The sequence below is a fragment of the Sander vitreus genome, chromosome 18, assembly GCF_031162955.1.
Source record: "Sander vitreus isolate 19-12246 chromosome 18, sanVit1, whole genome shotgun sequence".
NCBI classification, from domain to species: Eukaryota; Metazoa; Chordata; class Actinopteri; order Perciformes; family Percidae; genus Sander; species Sander vitreus.
The window spans coordinates 23,347,892-23,369,042 of NC_135872.1; the positions used below are offsets into that span (position 1 = coordinate 23,347,892).

Here is a 21,151-nt window from a genome sequence, read left to right on the forward strand (position 1 = left end):
TGCTGACTGTGCCATTTCTCCACAGGGTTCCTATCCCTGGCATGGAAACACACATTCCTGTCCTGTTCCTGGATCTCAGTGGTATGTCGTTCCTCACCGTCTTTCTGCTTGTAATTTGGCAAAATTCCCCGCTGTCATAATAACTGTTGAACCCCTATTTTTTCTCTCTCTCCCACCCCCCCCTCCCCCCTCCAGCTGATGATTTCCAGGCCAGTCTTTCAGCCCCACTGGCCGGGGGGCTGGATGCGTTACTCAGTGGGGAGGAGGAGGATGAATTCTTTGACCTTCATATTGTTAAACGCTATGATCCAGAGGTAAGATATTCACGGTGTGGATTTGCGAGTTTCCCTCTCTTATACCTTGCTATTGTCTTTTGCAAATCCCAAATGTACCACCTAGATAGCAGATGGAGGGAAATCTTATAGCTAGGGCTGTGCAATTAATCAAAGTTTTAATCTGGATTATGATTTTGGCTCGTAGTGATCACAAAAACAGAGTAATCGAGAAAAACGATTGTTTTTGCACATTACGTTTTTCAAGTAAACTCTTATTTTGTTGTGGAAAAAAAAGTATTAAAGTGCTCATATTTCGCTTTTTGGCTTTTTTCCTTTATTGTGTTATATATATCTTTTTTTGTGCATGTAATAGGTTTATAAAGTGAAAAAGCCCAAAGTCCACCCCAAAGGGACTTACCAACTCCAACAGAAAACACTGTTCACCAACTGCTCCAAACAGCTCTATTGTAGTCCAGCCTTTACTTCAGAGACAAACGTGGTCACTTTGTAACACACGTTATAATGCTCGCCTAGCTGCTAGCGTGGCACGCCCTCATACTCTGCTTCTGACTGGCTAGTAGTCCTTACCTAGCTACTGAGCATGTGCGACTCCCAACAAAGAAGGAACAGAAGTGAGATGTCTCACTCTGTAGCTAAAACAGAGAGCTCAACACACAGGGTGAAAAGAGGAGCTGCAGCAATGTGCAGTACAACAAAAATATGGTGTTTTTTGAAAATTAAACCATGTAAACCTATTCTGATACAATCTCTAAATACAATTATGAACCTGAAAATGAGCATAATATAAGCACTTTAGGGGAAATTTCACAGTTTTAGGTATTTAACTGATGCACAGTTTTTTTTTAACTTCAATTAATTGCAACATCTTTCCAAAAAACAATGAGTAATCATGTTAAATAATGGTTATTTCAATATTGACCAAAGTAATCGTGATTATGATTTTCCATATTCAAGCAGCCCTACTTATAGCCTTTCATCTTGCATGCTTTTTGATGTTATGATGTCCAGGTGAAGGTGGAGGCCTCCTGGGACTCGACAGTCCACAAATGCCCCCAGTTGAGTCGCGTGATGTCGGCTGACCAGAGGGTCTACCTGACCGTCAGCACAGTGGTTCAGCTGAGCCACCCGGCCCAGATGCAGCTGGTACTCAGGAAACGCATCTGCGTCAACGTCACCGGGAAACAGGTGGGTAGCCCCTGAGGCATGATGGGTAGGAGCAGTCTGACACAATGGCATTTTTTTGCTTTCTCTCTTCCATCATCACTTTTCCACTAGTCCATATCGACGACGTTTCATTTCCGGGATTGTTCAGGTGCCTCCGTAAATTCCGCTGGATGTCCCTCATTTTTGCCCGGATGTCCGTCACCTTCCACTTTCTTTGTGTTGGCGTTCTAAACTCTGGTGGATTTCTGAGGACTATGGTTAACTGCTCCTCAGATCTCTGCAGGGTAAATCCAGACAGCTAGCTAGACTAGCTGTCCAATCTGAGTTTTCTGTTGCACGACTAAAACAACTTTTGAACGTACACACGTTCCACCAAAACAAGTTCCTTCCAGAGGCTATTTTGCAGAGGCACTGTGGCTCCGTCAGATGCTTAGCGCCGCCCGTGACGATTGTGATTGGTTTAAAGAAATGCCAATAAACCAGAGCACGTTTTTCTCCCATCCCGGAATGCTGTGTGGACTAGCCAGACCCTCCTCCGCAGCGCTGTGGAGGAAGGTCTGGCAATGGGAGACTACTTAGTGCTAATTAGTGAATTTGAGAACTTGTGGTTATGTTTGTGTGGCAGGGTTTTGCTCAGAGCCTGCTGAAGAGGATGTCTCAGCGCAGCACCATCCCTGGCTGTGGAGTCACCTTTGAAATCGTTTCTAATATCCCAGGGGTGAGTACCAGCCACAGAGTTTTTTGTTAGAAAGAAAATAAAATATTTTTTTAAATTGCCAATGTCTTATTTACCCACATTGTCGAAAGGAGCCAGTTGAGGTTGTTGGGGCATCTGGTAAGGATGCCCCCTGGGCGCCTCCCTAGGGAGGTGTTCCAGGCACGTCCAGCTTGGAGGAGGCCTCGGGGGAGACCCAGGACTAGGTGGAGGGATTATATCTCTAACCTGGCCTGGGAACGCCTCCGGATCCCCCAGTCGGAGCTGGGTAATGTGGCTCGGGAAAGGGAAGTTTGGGGTCCCCTGCTGGAGCTGCTGCCCCCGCGACCCAACACCAGATAAGCGGACGAAGATGGATGGATAAATTTAAAAAAAAAAATCTGTGATGATAAAAGACAAGAGCAGCAGCATCAGTGAAAATTGGCAGTAAAATTAAAATGCAAAGTGCATTTTGGCACTATTTGATAATTTCACAGAACTGTGGAATTGGAGTGATAGAGGCCACAGCTTTAGGATAAAAACTGTTCTTCAGTCTATTGGTTCTGTGTGACACATGCCACTGTATCAGTGAGGACTGGGGGGTTATATCGGCTGTCCTACACACAGAGTAAGCCAGGCATATGCACAGCTGACAACCTGGCAGGTGGATGTGGTGGAGAGACAGTTGCAGACTTGTGTTGGTCGCACGGACACGCAAGCGGTACCAAGAAAGTGGCTGCATGTGCTTACGACAATGCACGGAACGTCGGGGCTGCACAACCAGTACAAGTCCGCCGCTGTCCGAGGACTCTGCAATCGGAAAGTGTGTCTGAGTGTCCTGGGTGGGGGAACTGGGACTCCGTTGCCTGCTTATCCGTTAACAGTTAATGATCGGTTAACGAGGGTCGGCTATCGGTCAGGAAAACAGATCTAAATTAGAATCCCTATTTTTTTAATAGATATATTTAATTAGTTACCCTAATTATTGGTGAACGTGTTTATTTGTTTAAAATAAAAATGTACCTTGAACCAACACCTTTCAGGAGCAGGGTGTACTAATTTTGCATCCATGGGTTTTTATATATTTTACAAAAGTGCAAGTGGTAAAACCCAATCACTACCCTGGAAATCCAGATTTCTCGCGAGAGCACATTTGAATTTGCTCAGCGAGTCACTCTGGCATTCAGTAATGATGCTCATTAACTATGCCCTTGTAGCCGAGCTGCACCAATCACATCGGTGTATCTGATATAGGCCGGCCATAGGCGAGCTAAACCGATGAGGACAGTTTAATCTACCAGTTAGCTCCGCTGGTAGCTAAGCGTATGGGGCTCTGGATACGTCACCCCGTGTATTGTTGTGATTGGTCGTAGTGTTATCCAATTGCGTGCAGTGAGATTTTCAAATGCATGCTTGGTGCCGCCCCTCTGGTAGGGCCATTTTCATTACTCAATGCCAGACCCTTAATCTTTGGTATTTGGGTCTGGATTTCCAGGCTACCCAATCACACTAACATGTATTATAAATGTATATGTATATGTCCTTAATCTTACCCTTTTTACACAGCACTGTTGATTACTTAATGCTGATTGGCTACGTTCTGTGGTCTTTGGTACCCTGGCTTTTAACACTGTGTCTCCCCTCTCCCACAGGACATCCATGGTCCAGAGGACAGGGAGATGTTGGCCAGGCTGGCTGCCAGCACCGAGGACGGCCAATCAGCTGACAGTGAGGCTGCCATAGAGAAGTACCTCCGCAGCGTCCTGGCTGTGGAGAACATCCTCACTCTGGACAGACTCAGACAGGTCAGGAAATACACTTCATGAACTCCTCGGATTGGAATCTCGTCTTTGTAGATCTGATATGGATCTCCAAACATCAAAACCATTTTAAGGGCATTTTCACACCTATAGTTTGTTTGCTTTGGTTCGAATCAGTTGATGAGTTTGTAAACTTGGAGCGACTTCGCCTTGGTTCAGGAAAATCCAAGTGTACCAAAATGCGTCATTACAAATCACGCAAGAACGTCCACTCTGCTCATTGGTCGGCTGTGTCTTGGCAGGAGCAAGACAGTAAATACAGGAACTTGGTCCTGTGTTCTGGACTAGTTCCTATTTCTTGCATTTTCATGGTCAAACCAGCTCATTTCATTTAAATAATCAGACATTGTTTCGCGAGCGACGTTAGCACGTCTGCTCTGCTCACCGAGACTTTGCTCTGCGGTGTGTCTCCAACTTAAACGGCGGCTGGTTTGACCACGGAGATGCGAGTGACGGACGGCGAGCTTGACCGCAGTCTGTTTCTGTGATAGAAACACTGAAACCTGCTACAGTTTGCTGCTCTGCCGCGTCGCAGATTGCAAAGCACACCTGACTACAGGAGACATTAGCTCAGACTTGCGGAGTGTATATATAGTTGGTGCGGTTCGAGGTCGGCAGGGCTGTAGTCCAGTCCACCTTTGTCGAGTCCAAGACCAGTCCAAGACCAAGACTAGTCGAGACAGGGGCAAGACCAAGTCCAAGGAGGTTCAAGTCCAAGTCAAGACCGAGTCCAAAAAAGTTCAAGTCCAAGTCAAGAACGAGTCCAAATGAGAGACTGTCTGGATCATAGAAAGAAAGGGTCAAATTAGGCAACATTATTTACTTAAAATATAAAATGGAAATGTTGCCATTCTTGAACTTATTACTTGTCCTGAAAAATCCATAGTACAAAGTGCTCGCTGACATTGTGTCTGTGGCAAAAATGAAAATGATTGATACCTGATGATTAAGGTATATGATGCGGCCAGGCATATACCAGGCGTCCAATCTCGATGCCTGTCCTAGATGGATTTTGAATACAACTAATACCTGTTTTCTGAATGAGTGCGCTTCATCAATGGTTTTGTTTTGAAAGAGGAAGTTACTTTAGAATAAAAGCATAATCGAGACCAACTAGAATATTTGGCGAATGCAATGGCCGAGTCCGAGACCAGTCCGAGACAACAATAAAGCGTCTTGAGTCCGGACTCGAGAACTACAGCTCTGGAGGTCGAATCACATTCTCACCACAAACAAACCACTCCAGAGTTCGATTGAAAGCACACCCGAGACCACTTCATCAAGCAGGTCTTGGTCCTTGGTCTTTGGTCTGCTTTTGGTGCGCACCCGAGTGCGATTGCTGCGTTCTCACCTGCCAAACCAACCGCACCAAGGGGGCGAACAAACTCTAGTGCGATTCAACCGGTCTTAACAAGGAAGGTGTGAAAGCGCCCTAAATCACTTGCTATTCAATATCATTTACATCACTCAGAATACCTAAATGTCTGACCAGACTCTCATTTAACCGTGCTCCTTTGATTGATTTTTCTCTGAAGCATGAGCACATTAAATCCTCATTGTCTTTTTTGCCCAAAATGTCACCCAGAGCCAAAATTGGAACATTTTTCTTTCCACCCTGCCAACAAAAAGAAACGCATAGATCTAATTAAACCGAATAATACAGAACATCTAAACAGAGAAACTAAGTGATATGGTATTAGAACTGCTAGGAAAAACCAAAACAAAAAACATATTTGTTTGTGTGTAGGAGGTGGCTGTTAAGGAACAGCTGGCAGTCAGAGGGAAAGCTTCCACACGCTGCCTGAGCTCTCCAAACATCCAGCAGGTAAGAGAGTTCAATGTTTGTTTGTTTTTTTTATGACCCAAACATTAAAGGAATAGTTCTGTTTTTTTTTTACATAAGGTTATGACCTAATTAGGTAGTAATCTTAGCTCGAGCGATGGATCCTGAGGACAGAGAGACATCCCACTGTGGTCATGAATAAAAAAGATTTCAAACTGTCAACTGACACAGGACTCGGAAAAAAGAATAACCTATCCATCTTTAGTGTGCTTCCAATATTTGACTGTCCTAAGATCTCTCCGTATCATGGAGCTGAAACAGCCCATGATGTTTGTTGAATAGATTTATGTATAGTTTTGTTTGTCATGCATCTTCTTTTCATCACTTACATGAACTTGCGTGCTCACAGCTTTTATTTTAACTACTGCTAACCACAAGGTAGATTTTTGTATTATGGGGTTCAGGTTTTGTTTCTTAATATCTCCCTGGTTTTAACATGTCTCACTACCGCCCTGGTTCTAACCCTCTAACCCTTTAACCAGCTGTCAGCCAACAGTCTGGATCTCTACTCCTCCACTCATAAGCTCAATGACTTCAAGGTGAGACACCTAAATCATGTCTACTAATCTTCTAATTGCTATCCATTCATGTATCGTGTCTCAGATTTTGTCTTGTGTTTGTCGTTTTCTATTTCTCATTTCCAAGATTGTGTCCATAATATGGACTAAAGACTTAAGAAAGTGGAGTCATACGTATATATATATATATATCTAGGGATGGGAATCACCAGAGGCCTCACGATACGATATCATCACAATACTAATGTCACGATACAATATTATTGCGATTTTAAACATATTGCAATATTCTGCAATATATTGCAATTTATTACCTTTTTTTCCAGCTTGACTTTTTTACCAATTTCAAATGATGTCCCCAGAAGGAAACTTTGTCAACATGTGTTTTATCTAAAAAGATACATTTCTCTGTTTGTTCATCATAAACAGTTGAAATGGTAAGCTAAAATTCATGGATAAGTGGTTTAAAGAGTTAGCTTAAAGTAATGGATACACAGTCGAAATGGTAAGCTAAAAGCAACGGACAAACGGCTGAAATAGTAAGCTAAAAGTAATAGATAAGTGCTCGAGTTATCTAAAAGTAATGTATATACAGTATAAAGGGTTGAAATAGCTAAAAGAAATGGATAAACAGTTGATAGAGTTAGCTAAAAGAATTGGGTAAGCGGTTAGAATAGTTAGCCAGAAGTAAAGGATAAATGGTTGAAATAACTGCTTCGATTAGTGTTGTTGCAGTTCTTTCTGGTCACCAGTAGAGTCTGTTAAAGGTCACAGATTACTGAAATGCTCCTTTAAGCCATATGTGTATCGTCCTCTGGGTGTCTGCCTCTGGTGTGTGTGCAGGGCTGGGGGAGCCACCAGGACCTTTCTTTCGTGAGGCCTTCATCGATACGCACAGTGCCTAGCTCCATATCCCAAAGCCTTCACCCAGATACAGGTACGAATGATACAGCCTTTATCTTCTAATGGATTTCTTCTGTGGCTTTGAATTAGCTTTCCCTTTTTGCTGCCTTTGATGTCATCGGCTCAATTGTTTGCTTTAGCCCATGGGCAACTATATCTGTTCTTTTGCTCTGAATCTTAGTTTGGCACTTGTTTTCTTCTTTTGCCAACACAAATTTCCTCCTCCCTGCCTCAAAACTGTAATCTTTTCCTGCTTTCCTTTTTCCTTCCTGCCCTTGTTTTTCCCCATCTCTGCTCGTGCAACCTCCTCCTCTTCTCTCCTTTTCTCCATTCTCTCTATCAGCGCATTCAGGCTTCGCTGCGTCTTATCTCCCTACAGTGAAGGCCGTACCGAAGCTGCTGAAGTCCCTGCTTCCTGGCGGGAAGGAAGGTGGTGGAGAGCAGACAGCCGTCCATCAGCAGGTACCACACTCATTCAGTCAGCTTACAGTGCTCTGGATTTAGGCCTGCGGTCTCGGGGATTTCAAAGTTTATATGCATCACTGCAGCCTGAATCTGAATATCCCCTCTACACATCAGCAGCTAGACATATTTTGTCTGTTGCCATGGAAACGGAGCTCATGTAGATGGAAACACAAATCATAAACAGATAAAGGCGCTTAAATGCCTCAGTGGCCAAGATGAGTGGTTTTTCAGAAGGTCGCAAAAATGGAGGTAATAAACCACTCGTGATAAACATCATAAACCAGGAATAAAGTGTGTTTTCATGTAGAACTCATATCATGTTTTTTAAAGTTTTTGAGGGAGTTTTCACAAGTACACCTTTGTTATATTTACCGTTAACGTTTGAAGTCATCTTGCCTTCATCAGGGTGGTGTCTGAGGTTGTTTCTGGTTTCCTGCATTGTATAGTCGATACTAAAAAAAAAAAAAAAACATTAGCGTCATCAGTTTTTAAAAATACATCATTTACTCAACATTAGGTGGAATTTTAATCAGTTGAAAAGACTTCATCATTTGCTGCTTTATTTCAAACCATGGCGATTCAACCTTTATACCCATCGATTGGTTGAGATGAAAGATTGTAATTGTAAAAACTAGTTTTAAAAGATCATTTATATGGGCGCCTGGGTAGCGCACCTGGTAGAGCGCGCGCCCATATATAGAGGCTTACTCCTCGACGCAGCGGCCACGGGTTCGACTCCGACCTGCGGCCCTTTGCTGCATTTCATTCCCCCTTTCATGTCTTCAGCTGTCCTATAAAAAGAAAGGCCTAAAATGCCCAAAAAAAAATATATATATATAAAAAAAAGATAATTTATATATTTTTAGTATCTATGGTGATCTATATATCTATTGTCATTGTTACTGGTTAATTGACTGTATATAACGAAACAGGAAACAACCCATCTACAAGTAGGACCAGCAAAACAAATACAAATGCTACTTCTAAGCTCAGTGTGAGTGTGAAATGAAAAGACGACATTGCTATAAACAGCAGTATTATTAACAACATTAATGTATACCATTCATTATTGTGTTTTGTGTCTCGATTTCCAGAAAACACAGTTTAAATGTTCTAGTAAACACAAAATTTAAGTATTCTAGGCATGTCAAGAATGAACTTTACTGTCATTCATGACACTCAGACACACACGTTACTTCAGTTATAGTCTATATCGACGACGACCCTCCTCCGCAGCGCTGTGGAGGTAGGTCTGGCAATGCGAGACTACTTAAGTTACGACTAAAACTATCAGCACATAAGAGTACAAACGTAGTTGTTGTCTCCCAAGTGATTGACGTGCTGTATAATGTTTGTGATCAAAGCAGGAGCTCGCCAAACAGCCCCTTACTGAGACAGAAGCACACTTTGTGAAGAAGAGGGTTAATTAGGAGCAGGTGAAACTCGTCGCCCTGACGCGCCGCCCCCACCCCTTCACCACTGATCTCCAATCATGTGCCATCGAGACCCGCGAGTCTGCAGCTTTTCATCGCAGCCAAACACTACAGCATCTTATTCGACTGATTAGCACCTTGAGCCGTGGCGGGAAGCTAATCAGGGAAATCATGTGCCGTGGTGTTTGGTCGGATGGGAAACCTGGCAGGCCTTGTTGGTGCTTTGTATGAGGCTATCGCTCTAATTAGTGCTTCCCTCCACCATGCTTGCCACAGATGTTTATAACGGTCAACACAGAAACAAAAGCCTGGAGTTTTGCAAATATTAGCAGGCTGTTAAGGTGTTTGTAAATTGGATGAGTGGTTGATTGTAACCCTGATCTCAACACCGTGCTGAAAAAAACAATCAGTACAGTGGATAGATTGCCTACGATGGCTTGTAATGTGACTTGATCTTGACCTCGTGGACTTGAGACTTGCTTTGACAAGACTTGAAACTTGACTTGGACTTAACACCGATCTACAGGTCATGTAAACAGCATTTTCCGTTTGGATAGTCAGAATAAGGCCTTTTTCCCAAATATAGCATTTTCCAATTAAGATGTGGGATATGCCAGTATTATTTAGGTTTTAGAAGCATTCTTTTGACATGTATACAGCGCAAATATTACAAAAGACTTGGATATTAACAGATTTTTTGATATGCACAAACATCGCAACATCGACCTTTTCAAGAAAGTGGTTGAAGGAATAGAAGAGGGAGGCTGTGTTTGCACGGTCCAATAAGTTCCAGTCAAAATCCTGTTTTGCATGGCTGCTAGTGGAATATTCATTTTCATTGTCCATGTACACAGCTTAGTCGGAATATTGTCTTTTTCAGAATAAGTGCAAAAACCGGAATAATACCGGTATGTGCATGTAAACATAGTCACTGATAGATAAAGAGTGTTTTCATGTGCTGGCTGGCCTTTTTAATGAAAACACAACGTTCATCTGTCCAAACTAAAATGATTACAGCAGAGGCAGCCATTCTTGTTTGCCCGATGTGTTGTGTTGACTTGCAGGTTTACCGTCGTGACCTAGAGAGGGATAGGATACATGTGTTTGACCTGCTCTCTGATGGTAGACATACTGTCCACGTAGGTTGTCGTTCTGCTCAGAGCAAAAGTACGAGACCCGAATCAAAGCGCTTAATTTTGATCCTCAGTTTGAAGAATGAAGTGTTAATTTCCCACAGAGGGTGATGTCGGGAATGCATGAGAGTCTAACAATCATCCTGATTTAATATCCTGTGAATGTGTCTGTTAAGCACACGGTCGAACAATTGTCTTGATTTATTAAATCTCTCGAGATATAAGACCCTCTACAAGAACTTGAAAAATGCGTAGAAGCAAATCACACACAATATTAACTCAGCTGACGGATCATAATGAGTGTTAAAGAGGTAACTAGAATACAGAATAAGGATACATGATTATGGCTGCAATTATAATTATGGTGCAATTATCCTGATTATTGTACCAATTGTTTGTCATGATTATGTGTCTTGAGTGATCTGATGAACAAATATTGTTATTGCACTTTCTGCACCTCATATCAACATCTTGACTGCTGATCGCGACAATAAATTAAATATATTCATTCTTTTTAATACATTGATGTGCTATACTGATAATATGCATTAAAGGGTAATTTCGGATCTTTTCAACCTGGATCCTGTTTTTCCCATACATTTGTGTCTAGGTGACTAATGTGAACAAAAATCTTTGAAATTGGTCCAGTACTGAGCAAGAACCAACAGCAGCGAACATGGCTGCAATGTAATCATATAGGGCAAGTTTTTTTATAAGCTGTTTTTGCCACTAACCGGCTCAGATTATTATTCTAAGTGTCTGACAACATTATGGTTAGGATCCCTACAGAGAGAGGCCTTTTTGTTAAAGAGTAAGATCCTTTTTGTTTAACCAGAAACAGCTCCGAAATCGCCATCACCAGACTTAAATAAGATTTAAATAATCAATATTTTTAGCATGTATAGAGCCATCATATTTCCACATGTAAATGGGTAAATTAAGGGTTTATTTCAACCAAACCAGAGATGATGATTGTTGGAACAGTGGAAAGACGAACCAAGATGGATTTTGATAGTTTAAAGCATCTTTTCGGTCAACAAGTTTTTTACGATTTTAAAGTGCTCATATTATGCTCATTTTCAGGTTCATAATTGTATTTAGAGGTTATATCAGAACAGGTTTACATGGTTTAATTTTCAAAAAACACCATATTTTTGTTGTACTGCACGTTGCTGCAGCTCCTCTTTTCACCCTGTGTGTTGAGCTCTCTGTTTTAGCTACAGAGTGAGACATCTCACTTCTGTCCCATCTTTGTTGGGAGTCGCACATGCTCAGTAGCTAGGTAAGGACTACTAGCCAGTCAGAAGCAGAGTATGAGGGCGTGCCACGCTAGCAGCTAGGCGAGCATTATAACGTGTGTTACAAAGTGACCACGTTTGTCTCTGAAGTAAAGGCTGGACTACAATAGAGCTGTTTGGAGCAGTTGGTGAACAGTGTTTTCTGTTGGAGATGGTTAGTCCCTTTGGGGTGGACTTTGGGCTTTTTCACTTTATAAACCTATTACATGCACAAAAAAAGATATATATAACACAATAAAGGAAAAAAGCCAAAAAGCGAAATATGAGCACTTTAATACTTTTTTTTCCACAACAAAATAAGAGTTTACTTGAAAAACGTAATGTGCAAAAACAATCGTTTTTCTCGATTACTCTGTTTTTGTGATCACTACGAGCCAAAATCATAATCCAGATTAAAACTTTGATTAATTGCACAGCCCTAGCTATAAGATTTCCCTCCATCTGCTATCTAGGTGGTACATTTGGGATTTGCAAAAGACAATAGCAAGGTATAAGAGAGGGAAACTCGCAAATCCACACTGTGAATATCTTACCTCTGGATCATAGCGTTTAACAATATGAAGGTCAAAGAATTCATCCTCCTTTGGGCTTTTTCACTTTGGAAGCCTATAACATGCACAAAAAAGATATATAACACAATAAAGGAAAGGGAAAAAGCCAAAAAGCATAATATGAGCACTTTAAACAAAAAGATCTTACTCCTTAACAAAAAGGTTGACATCTGTGGGGATCCTTTTCATAATGTTGTCAGACACTTAGAACAATAATTTTGATCTGAACATGTCAGTGGTAAAATAAGCACTTTTAGTAGACGTAAATAGAAAGTGCGCAATCGCCCAATACCTTTACATTGTAGCTTGTTAAGGCGCTGACGACTGTAGCGATCTTGCTTAATACTGGACCAATTTCAGAGATTGTTGTTCCCATCAGTTACACAGGAAAATAGGGTCCAGATTAGAGAACAACGTTTTTAAGCTTTTATAACAAATGTCTGTGCAGATATATATTATAACAACTTGGCTGGTTAGTTATCCCAGTTGAGTATTTTTTTAGGCTGCCAGAGAAAGCAGTACAGCATAAAGTTCAGCCTACAGTATCTGGCATCTTTTTACAGTCGTAGATTAACTTTCCCCCCACTGGCTCTGTTATCGTCATGCTGAAGCCCGAGCTTTATAATTCCCTCCCAGCAGCTAATCACCACTTCATGCACACTGTATAATGAACAGGTTTGGAAATCTACAGGCTTATATTAATATCTAATCTCCAGGTGGAACCTGACTGAAAAGACGCTTACTTGCTCATGATTACATCTTGAAATCTGATTGACAAGCTTTCAGCTTTAATTTACAGATTGACGATTGTTTCATTTCAAATGTTATTAACTGAACATCTTTTAAATTCCCCTTCCTGTCGCAGAGTTTGCCTCGCATCATGGTGCAGTCAGCCAGTGTTGATGATGACATGAGCAAACACCAGCAGCCAGTAAGTTCTCCAACCCCAAATGGTGTTATAGGGAATGCAGTTTTTTGTTGTTGTGATTAACAATTGTATTCATTTTTAAACAATATACAGAACATACAATTAAAAGCATGGACATTATCTGACTTGCTGGGTGTGGTCATACCATGCAATTGTCATCTTGGAAAAAAACATATTTTCTATTGAATCCAAAATAACTTTCAATTACAAGCACTTTTCTCAACAATATTACTCTGTTGCAAGAATGGATGGACTATAACCACACCAGCCTGACAGTTTATAAGACTTAATTATTATTATACTTCTTTTATTATTATTTCTTTGTATTCTGATGTATTATATTATTCAGATTTCAATGAAAGCCTAGAAGGGGTTTTTGGTTTATGACAGTGGTGTCGGTGAGGCAGTTATATATTGTAGGTTGCTTTGATTAGACTCACTGTTGTATGTAACAGTAATGCATACCATTATGCTGTATTTACAGGCTGGTAGAGATCTCTTAAGATGCTCTAATTAATATTTGTATATTAAAAGGTAGAATATGTAGTGAGATTGAATGCAAATGAGTGAATGAAGAGAGCGAGAGCGCCGTACAAAACACTAATCAGGAACAAAAGGCTCTTCTCACATTGTTTCACAGCGATTATGTTCTAAAGCACAAATAAACACACCTCCACGTTAAGGTGACGCATTTTCGGATTATGAGTGAATGCAGAGCTTCATCCGGTCTGTTTCTGTGTGTCAGTAAACTTGTGCGACAATATGAGACGCTGTACACCCTGCGCACTATTATTGGCTGAGGGTTACACACCCACTTGAAGCCCAAAGGCTCTTTGACCACGCCCAGAAACGTCCTGCACACAGAGAAAGACACAAAGAGAGATCCCAGGCAGAGCGCAGGGTCTCTGCAGATACAGACACCACCACACACTTCTAGAGGGTCATAAGTGATGATTGAGAGGCAAAATGTATTTATTATTAGTCTATACATTGTGTTCTGAGCAAAGCATTGCATATTATACCTGTACTAATGGAACAAAAGACTACTTGTAATGTGAGGTCACTTGTAAATAATGATGAACCCATAAAGAATTTTCACCAAACTCTCAGATATATTGAGGTTTTAAGCGTATTTCAGCACATCGTTTTGGTTTTATGTCCCACAACTTTACTGTTTTGTGGTTTACTTTTATGGCTCTCATCAACGTTGTTTTCAGCAGCAGGCTGCTTTTTTCAGTAAAAAAAGATGACTGTACACACTACATGGCCAAACAACAGACAGACAAAGTAGGCATCTAGCTTTAGACAGTACAATGAACCCAGTTGTATCAGTGGTTTTGGTCTAACGGAGAACAATTTGACTTAAAACAGAAAACAATAAGAGAAAGGCTTGAGTCCATTTCAAGGTGGAATTAAGACTTGGGAACAGACAAACAGGGATTCAGCCTTTTGCTGCCTTTTGAGTCATTAATACCTTTGTTGCCATGGCTTCCCTCTTAGGTTCCCATTGAGGAAATCATTCCTCCTGACCTCCAAACGGAAAGCCCCAGATCCATGCCCCTCCCGCCACCTTACATCCCAGAGACGGAAGAGTCCACCCACAGCCCGGTGAGCGATGCATCGAGCGGATACATGTCGACGTGCATATCTACAGCAACGCTGTCGGACGTCTACACACTGAGCTGGGACCTGCCTCCGTCATCTGGCAGCAGAAGCGACGGCTTCGAGATGGTGCCAGATGAAGAGGAAGAGGACAATAAAGTGGCACAATCTGACACTTACCCTGAGGCTTTCCCTGTGGACCAATCGGAGCCCCAGGAGTCGTTGCTGGTTTTGGACGATGAGACAGCTGAAGAGAGGACGGACTCGCCACCGTCCAAACAAGACGATGCTCCTTCAGGTTCAATCCTAAGTCAACAAGAACCAAACCAGTCTCCGTCAGTCAAGTTGAAGGAGCACGGAGAGCCGGATTCAGTTGCAGAATCAGACGCATTACGCCAGATCAAACAAAAGCAAGACTCAACTACTGACCATATTGGATCAGAACAGTTAGACAATTCAGAGCCAGTTAAAGATTCATTGTTAGTGCCAGAGAATGGAACCAAACGGACAGAAGTTTCACAAGCAGACCACTCAAAACCAGAAACCCCTCTGACAGAAGAACTCGAGCTAGCTGCCACAGACGAGACAGAAGCTGAACCGTCACTCCGCTACGAAACACCGACACAACCGTCTGCACAAGAAGGTCAAAGTCAGTCTGAAACAATCGTGCCACAGCCACAGCAGCCCAAACACGACCAAAAACCCTTCAACAGTGCCCAAGATCCAGCCCTAAACCTGGTGCCAGATGTGTGCCAAGTCTTGGTTCCAGCTCCTGCCCCATCTGGAGATTTGGTCCTTCTATCTTTGTCCGAAGAACAAGCCACTTCCGAGGCCTCAAACTCAAATGGCACCTCCACCCTGACTTCATCCTCAACCACTAAAGAAGTACGACAGGAAGCACCTGCCAACGCGTCGAAGAACGCCACCGCGGCCCCAGCTCCTTCTCTGTCCAGTGTTCCGCCTTCCAAACCGGATGCCTCAGTGGCAAACCCCTTCAAGATCCAGAAAGTGAAGTCTTCAGACCTCCGGTCGTTCCAGCGCATTGTGGGCAAGGAGGAGGGTAAGCCTGCGCAGGTGGACCGGGCCAGCAGCCTGGGGGCGGGACTTAACCTCTCCGTGCCAATGGAAAATCTGGAGATGATCTCCGACTCTGAGGAGGGAGATGCTGCTGCAGTTCTCCCCGACTGGTTAAAAGAAGGCGAGTTTGTGACCGTGGGGAACAATAAGAACGGCACCGTCCGTTACGTTGGACCCACAGATTTTGCAGAGGGTACCTGGGTGGGAGTGGAACTGGAGGTACCAGCAGGTGAGTGGAACATGTCCCAATCCAATTGACCTTATTGTAAGGCTGGGCAATATATCCATATTAAATCGATATCCATAAATGAGGCTAGATATCGTCTTAACTTTGGATATCATAATATCGTAAAAGGACAGAAAGTGATGTCTTCCCCTGGTTTTAAAGGCTGCATTACAGTAAAGTGAAGTACTTTTCTGAACTTACCAGACTGTTCTAGCTGTTCTGTTGTTTGCCTTTAACCATTTAATCGTTGTATCCACATTACTGATGATCATTTATCACAAATCTAATCACAAGTTAAATTTTGTGAAAGCCCCGATTGTACCCTACAATATCGCCGCGATATCGATCCGTTTGGTCAAAAATATTGTGATATTTGATTTTCTCCATATCTCTACCTTATTGCATTCTTCACATACATTGTACTTTGTTTTATCACCACTCAGAATCTCAAACAAACCCTTCCTCTGTCTTTCTCCAGGAAAGAATGACGGTTCAGTGTGCGGCAAGCACTACTTCCACTGTAACCCTGGTTACGGCGTGCTGATAAGGCCAGACAGGGTGAGCAGGGCCAGCGGCAAGCGCCGTCGCCAACAGCAAAAGCGCCGTAGCGCCAACCTGTCTGGATCCAGCCCCAACCTGGCAGCCCTTACCGCGCTGGCCAAAGGCGGAGGCAGTGGGGCAGCGCCCGGCCGCAGCAGAGGAGAGAACCGCAAGTCGTGGAACACCTGAGAGGCTCGGTGTCCGCTAAATGACTCGCTGCTGGACAAACATGACTATAGAGCTCAACAGTGTGGTTCCGGAATTAAAAATCCCATTGATTTTCTCCATAAGGATTTTTGTTACTAGCCATAATGTCTAAACCATCCGAGGCAGACTGACCACGAGCTACGAGGTTGGGAAACAGACGTTTCTGTTCCTGTAAAAACTAGAAGTCCGTATTAAATCAACCTTTTAAGAAACTCGCTGTTACCATGGAAATGTTTACCGTAGCAGCGAAACCGCGAACGGCTAGATCGAGCTCCTGCCATTTCAAGTCTATGACAGTTTCTCTACACAGTCTTGTACCTTTTTTTTACCGTTTTCAAAATGTTTTTTTGCGCCAAATCAAATGTTTAATGGTCATGATTGCTCTCGTTGCTAGTTGGCTTGGATCCAGACTTGAAACTCTTTATATAAGCAATTTTTGAAATGTCAATGGAGCAATTGAATGGGGAAAAACACTTCCGGAACCAGAGCCGTTAATAAAGTGGGCGGTCACTGTTGAGCTCTATAGGGTACGCTTTCAGAAAGAGTGACAATACAGTATTTTATTTGGGTAGATGGACTAAAGGCTCCACTGGATCTGGTCCTTTACTGTAAGTTTGGGCAACTCAAGATGATCGAGTCCACGCTCCTCTGTTGGGAGAGGGAAGGCTCTCCCCCATCAAATATTCATCAGTCATCTGTTAAAAGACTGTATCCTACCTAATGTACTTAATTAGGGAACTCCGGAAAAAGTATTTTTTTTTAAATTAAAAAATAGGAATGTTTTTAGGTATGTTGATGCAAATGACAACCCTTTCTCTATAATTAATTTCATGTCAAATAGCATGCCCCTAGAATTAGATCCCTACACCATCACCCTAGTTCAATATGAAGGTGCACAGACTATTGACGTAGGACCTGTTGACAACGTTCTTATTGCTTCTCATGACTAGATTCCCCGTCAAGCACCCTGACCTATGGGTGGTCTACGCATGACACTGCCTTTCTAAGATCCAACATTCGCCACCACTTAGGCCCAAAATCATGGGAGGAGAGAGGAAACGAGGAAATGTGTTTTTAGAGGGATGAGACATCCTTTCCTCTTAAGTGTCCCGTGAATCGGTCAGCTGTATGAGCGGAGTTCGCGATGGCTTTCAGCTGCACGGCTTCCGGCAAGGCTGCTCTCGTGAACCCTCGCTCATAGCTCCTCGGTGATCCCTCCTCGATCCTAGCTCCTCGAGACGGCCTTCATAAAGGAGGGCCAGAACAACTTCCAGGTTCAACCATTGACTGTAAATATTAATGGACAGAGCATGTGTGACGCCACCCATTGGTTTGTGGAGATCCGCTGTGAGTCGTCGAGTTTGCCGTTACGGGCGCAGCCATCTTGGTTGCGGATGTGACGATTTTAGACGAGAGGGAGGAGTGAGGGAGGAGCCATAGACTGTTGGGCGGTATCTGACTGTGACATTAGCTGAGAGTGCTACACACTTTCACTGGCAATCTGGATGCAATTGCTGCTGAAAGCTAGCCTACATAATTCAAGATTTAGCTTCGCTAGGTTTTAAATATATCTTTGTCCCATAGTTATATTACATATAAGACAGGCCGCGAACTGTCAATCACATCATAGCCACGCCCTAAACCACCCCCCGCTTTATCGTTGATTTTAAAATCGACGAGACCATTATTAAAAAAATGAACATCATTCTTTGTTGCAGAAGACTTCAAACTAGCGATTGAGACCATAAACTCATTATGAAAATGTTTACTGAGGTAATACATCAATTGAGAAGTGCGTCACTTTCTCATAGACTTCTACAGAAACCGACCTCCTTTTGCAACCGCACGTGTCGCCCCCTGCTGCAATTCAGATAGAATGCAGGTGTAATGCACTTCCGCATTTGCAGCACTTCTCCGAACTGGATGCTTTGTCCATTAATATTAACAGTCTATGGGTTCAACTGAGGAGCGAAGAGATATCAAAGTGAGATTCAGCCCTAGTCAGACTCTATGGGTTAGTGCAGCAGAAGGTGCCATTTTCCACATAACCAACCCTGTACCACCTTCACGCCGACCAATACGACAGTGACATTGTTGGTTATCTCAGTTTGAAATGGCTTTATTCCAGTGACACAGATAACAATCAAAGGACTATCTCAAAATCCAGGCAAAAGTATATTTGCATATAGGGTTGAATGTTAAAAGTACCTAAAGTTCACTGGATTACTCTACAGTACACTGAGGTTACACAACACCATGTGCTCATATTTCTACTGTTCAAAATGTATTATGCAGCTGCATGTTTGGATGGCCTTCCAAGTATTGCAACTTGTTTTATGCCTATTGGTAATGTTTATTTTTCTCTCGTGCCTTGAAATATTACGACTACTGCTCAGCCAATGTGCCTTAGTGATATACCACCAAATTCTGTGCGGTTGATAGGTTTTCAAACGGTTTCACTGGAGCTTCTTTTAGCTCTTGAATGTACTTTTGCTGTTTGCTGAAAAACTCCATTTACGGATAAATTCTACTGAAATTTTGCAACACTTTTAATCAGCTTTGTGTCTAAGCAAGTGTGTCAACACTGACTGGAAGTGACTTCCTTTTAACTAGAGATAATGTGTGGCAGGTTTTTTTTTTTTTCTTTTTCACCATCATGTTTTTAATTATACTGTGTGTATGGGGATACTTGAGGGATTTTGTTGTTTGGAACGCATTTAGTATAACATTTTGTCTGGTAAATAAGATTTTATACAATCCTGAATGCTTATTTATTTAAAGATTAAGAATCATTGATGATAAAAAGCTAAATCAACATTTTATATTGTGAAATAAATTTCATTCTGCTCTTGTCAACCAGCGAGTGATGAATCTGCATACACATTTGTAACCAACAAGATAGCACACCCAGGAAAAAAAGTCTCATTGATATAGCTTTATTCTCTTGTACATTATATATATATATATATCATACTAAAATAAACACAAGTTAAAAAAATGAACAAAGAAACTGTACAAAAAAATGTTTATATACTACATCTTAATTACAGAACAGTCTACTGTCCAAAAAAGGCACTAAATTCTGAAATGGGCAATACAGTAATTTTGAACGTAACTAGATTTGAGTTTGATACAACAGCATTCAGTCCTCTCTCAGAGCTATATTGGGATGAAGTGGATGGTGTTTCCACTGGGGGACACAGGAGGACATGTAGACCCTGACACACCACGGGAGGACACCCCCTTTCAGAGTAAGCACTACCACTGTAGTACGCACAACATTGGGCAGGGGGGGAGCCTGTTTCAGATTTCAGTACGTTATAAAGATTCGACTGTTTCCAGGTTTCTTTTGGAAAAGCACTAAATCTTTTTGAGCACCTGAGGGTTCTGTCTTCCGTCCCATAAACATTTAAATACTGCTGGGACTAAAATGTGTACTTGCTAATTGGGCCAATCTCTCAAACTCTACGGCAATTCATTTTAAAAGTGTCTTATAGTGAGATAATCTCTAAATGCACTCTTTGTAGTCTTTTCCTTCCACAAACGACTTATTACACTATTTCTAACATACAATATTCTTTGCATGGGGAGAGAACGTCACACCAAACTCCAGAGGAAAAAATAGTAAAATAATGTTTGCTGGTAATATCAAATACACTTTGCGCTTGGCAAGTTGAGTAGTGTGTGTCAATCCTAAAAATCAGTATGTGCTCCTCTTTAGATCTTTTGAGTCTGAGGCCTTAAAGGAGTATTTCACCTCATAATTAGGGGCCGGGCCTCTTCTATTTGCGCACATTATTTTGTTTTGTAGTAAATGTGCCTTCACGTGCATGAAAATAAAAACTTTGCTCAAAGGTCCAGTCCTATGCCAACCTTTCTCAACTGGCATTGTGAGCTAAAAGTGCTGAAGGGTAGCGCTACAGCAACCATTTAAAGTTTAAAACTTTAAAAGAAATGCATTGGGGGAAGAAAAACAAAAATCAATAAAATGTAGGCTCAAGTGACGAGAAATGTTCAGATGCTTCAGAGCTGGCAGGAATAGTGAAGTGCATCACTCACATTTTCTCAAAAACCGTAAAACTACCCAAACTTATCTCCTCCCACAGTTTTTGCTCAATTGACACTCTGTCCTCCACAGACGATCCAGCCAGATTTTTTGAATTATCAAAACCTGAGCCTGCAGTGCCGTTTACTTAAATTATCGCTAAATAAATCTCCAATGTTCATGAAAACAAAGAACTAAATGTTGATCTCATGGTAGATACAGTGTGGTAAATTACAGAATTGTATCCTCATGTTAGCTATTGCAGTCAATGGAAATAGAGCACATTTTCCACTCACGGAGCAATCACTCTTTGTAAAACAAAGTACATACATCTCCATGTTGTCTACATGAAGTACACAAATTCCTAGAATTTTGTCTTGATAACTGACTTTTTGACAGTAGTTTGAA

The 21,151-nt window shown here is 42.0% G+C and overlaps 1 protein-coding gene across 3 annotated transcripts in view; it reads left to right on the forward strand.

The window, feature by feature from the left end:
- LOC144533360 (kinesin-like protein KIF13B) overlaps positions 1-19,554 on the forward strand; it is a 64,314-nt gene extending 44,760 nt beyond the window's left edge. For 2 of the 3 annotated variants that reach the window (XM_078274667.1, XM_078274665.1), the window contains 12 exons: positions 26-81; positions 196-314; positions 1,305-1,481; positions 2,086-2,178; positions 3,807-3,959; positions 5,722-5,799; positions 6,300-6,356; positions 7,179-7,272; positions 7,618-7,700; positions 12,984-13,049; positions 14,547-15,954; positions 16,430-19,554. In XM_078274667.1, coding sequence (XP_078130793.1) covers positions 26-81; positions 196-314; positions 1,305-1,481; positions 2,086-2,178; positions 3,807-3,959; positions 5,722-5,799; positions 6,300-6,356; positions 7,179-7,272; positions 7,618-7,700; positions 12,984-13,049; positions 14,547-15,954; positions 16,430-16,680 — 2,635 coding nt within the window. In that variant the 3' untranslated portion in view covers positions 16,681-19,554. The remainder of the gene's footprint in view (positions 1-25; positions 82-195; positions 315-1,304; positions 1,482-2,085; positions 2,179-3,806; positions 3,960-5,721; positions 5,800-6,299; positions 6,357-7,178; positions 7,273-7,617; positions 7,701-12,983; positions 13,050-14,546; positions 15,955-16,429) is intronic. The other variant, XM_078274668.1, reaches the window with a different exon arrangement.
- The last annotated feature ends 1,597 nt before the right edge of the window (positions 19,555-21,151 follow it).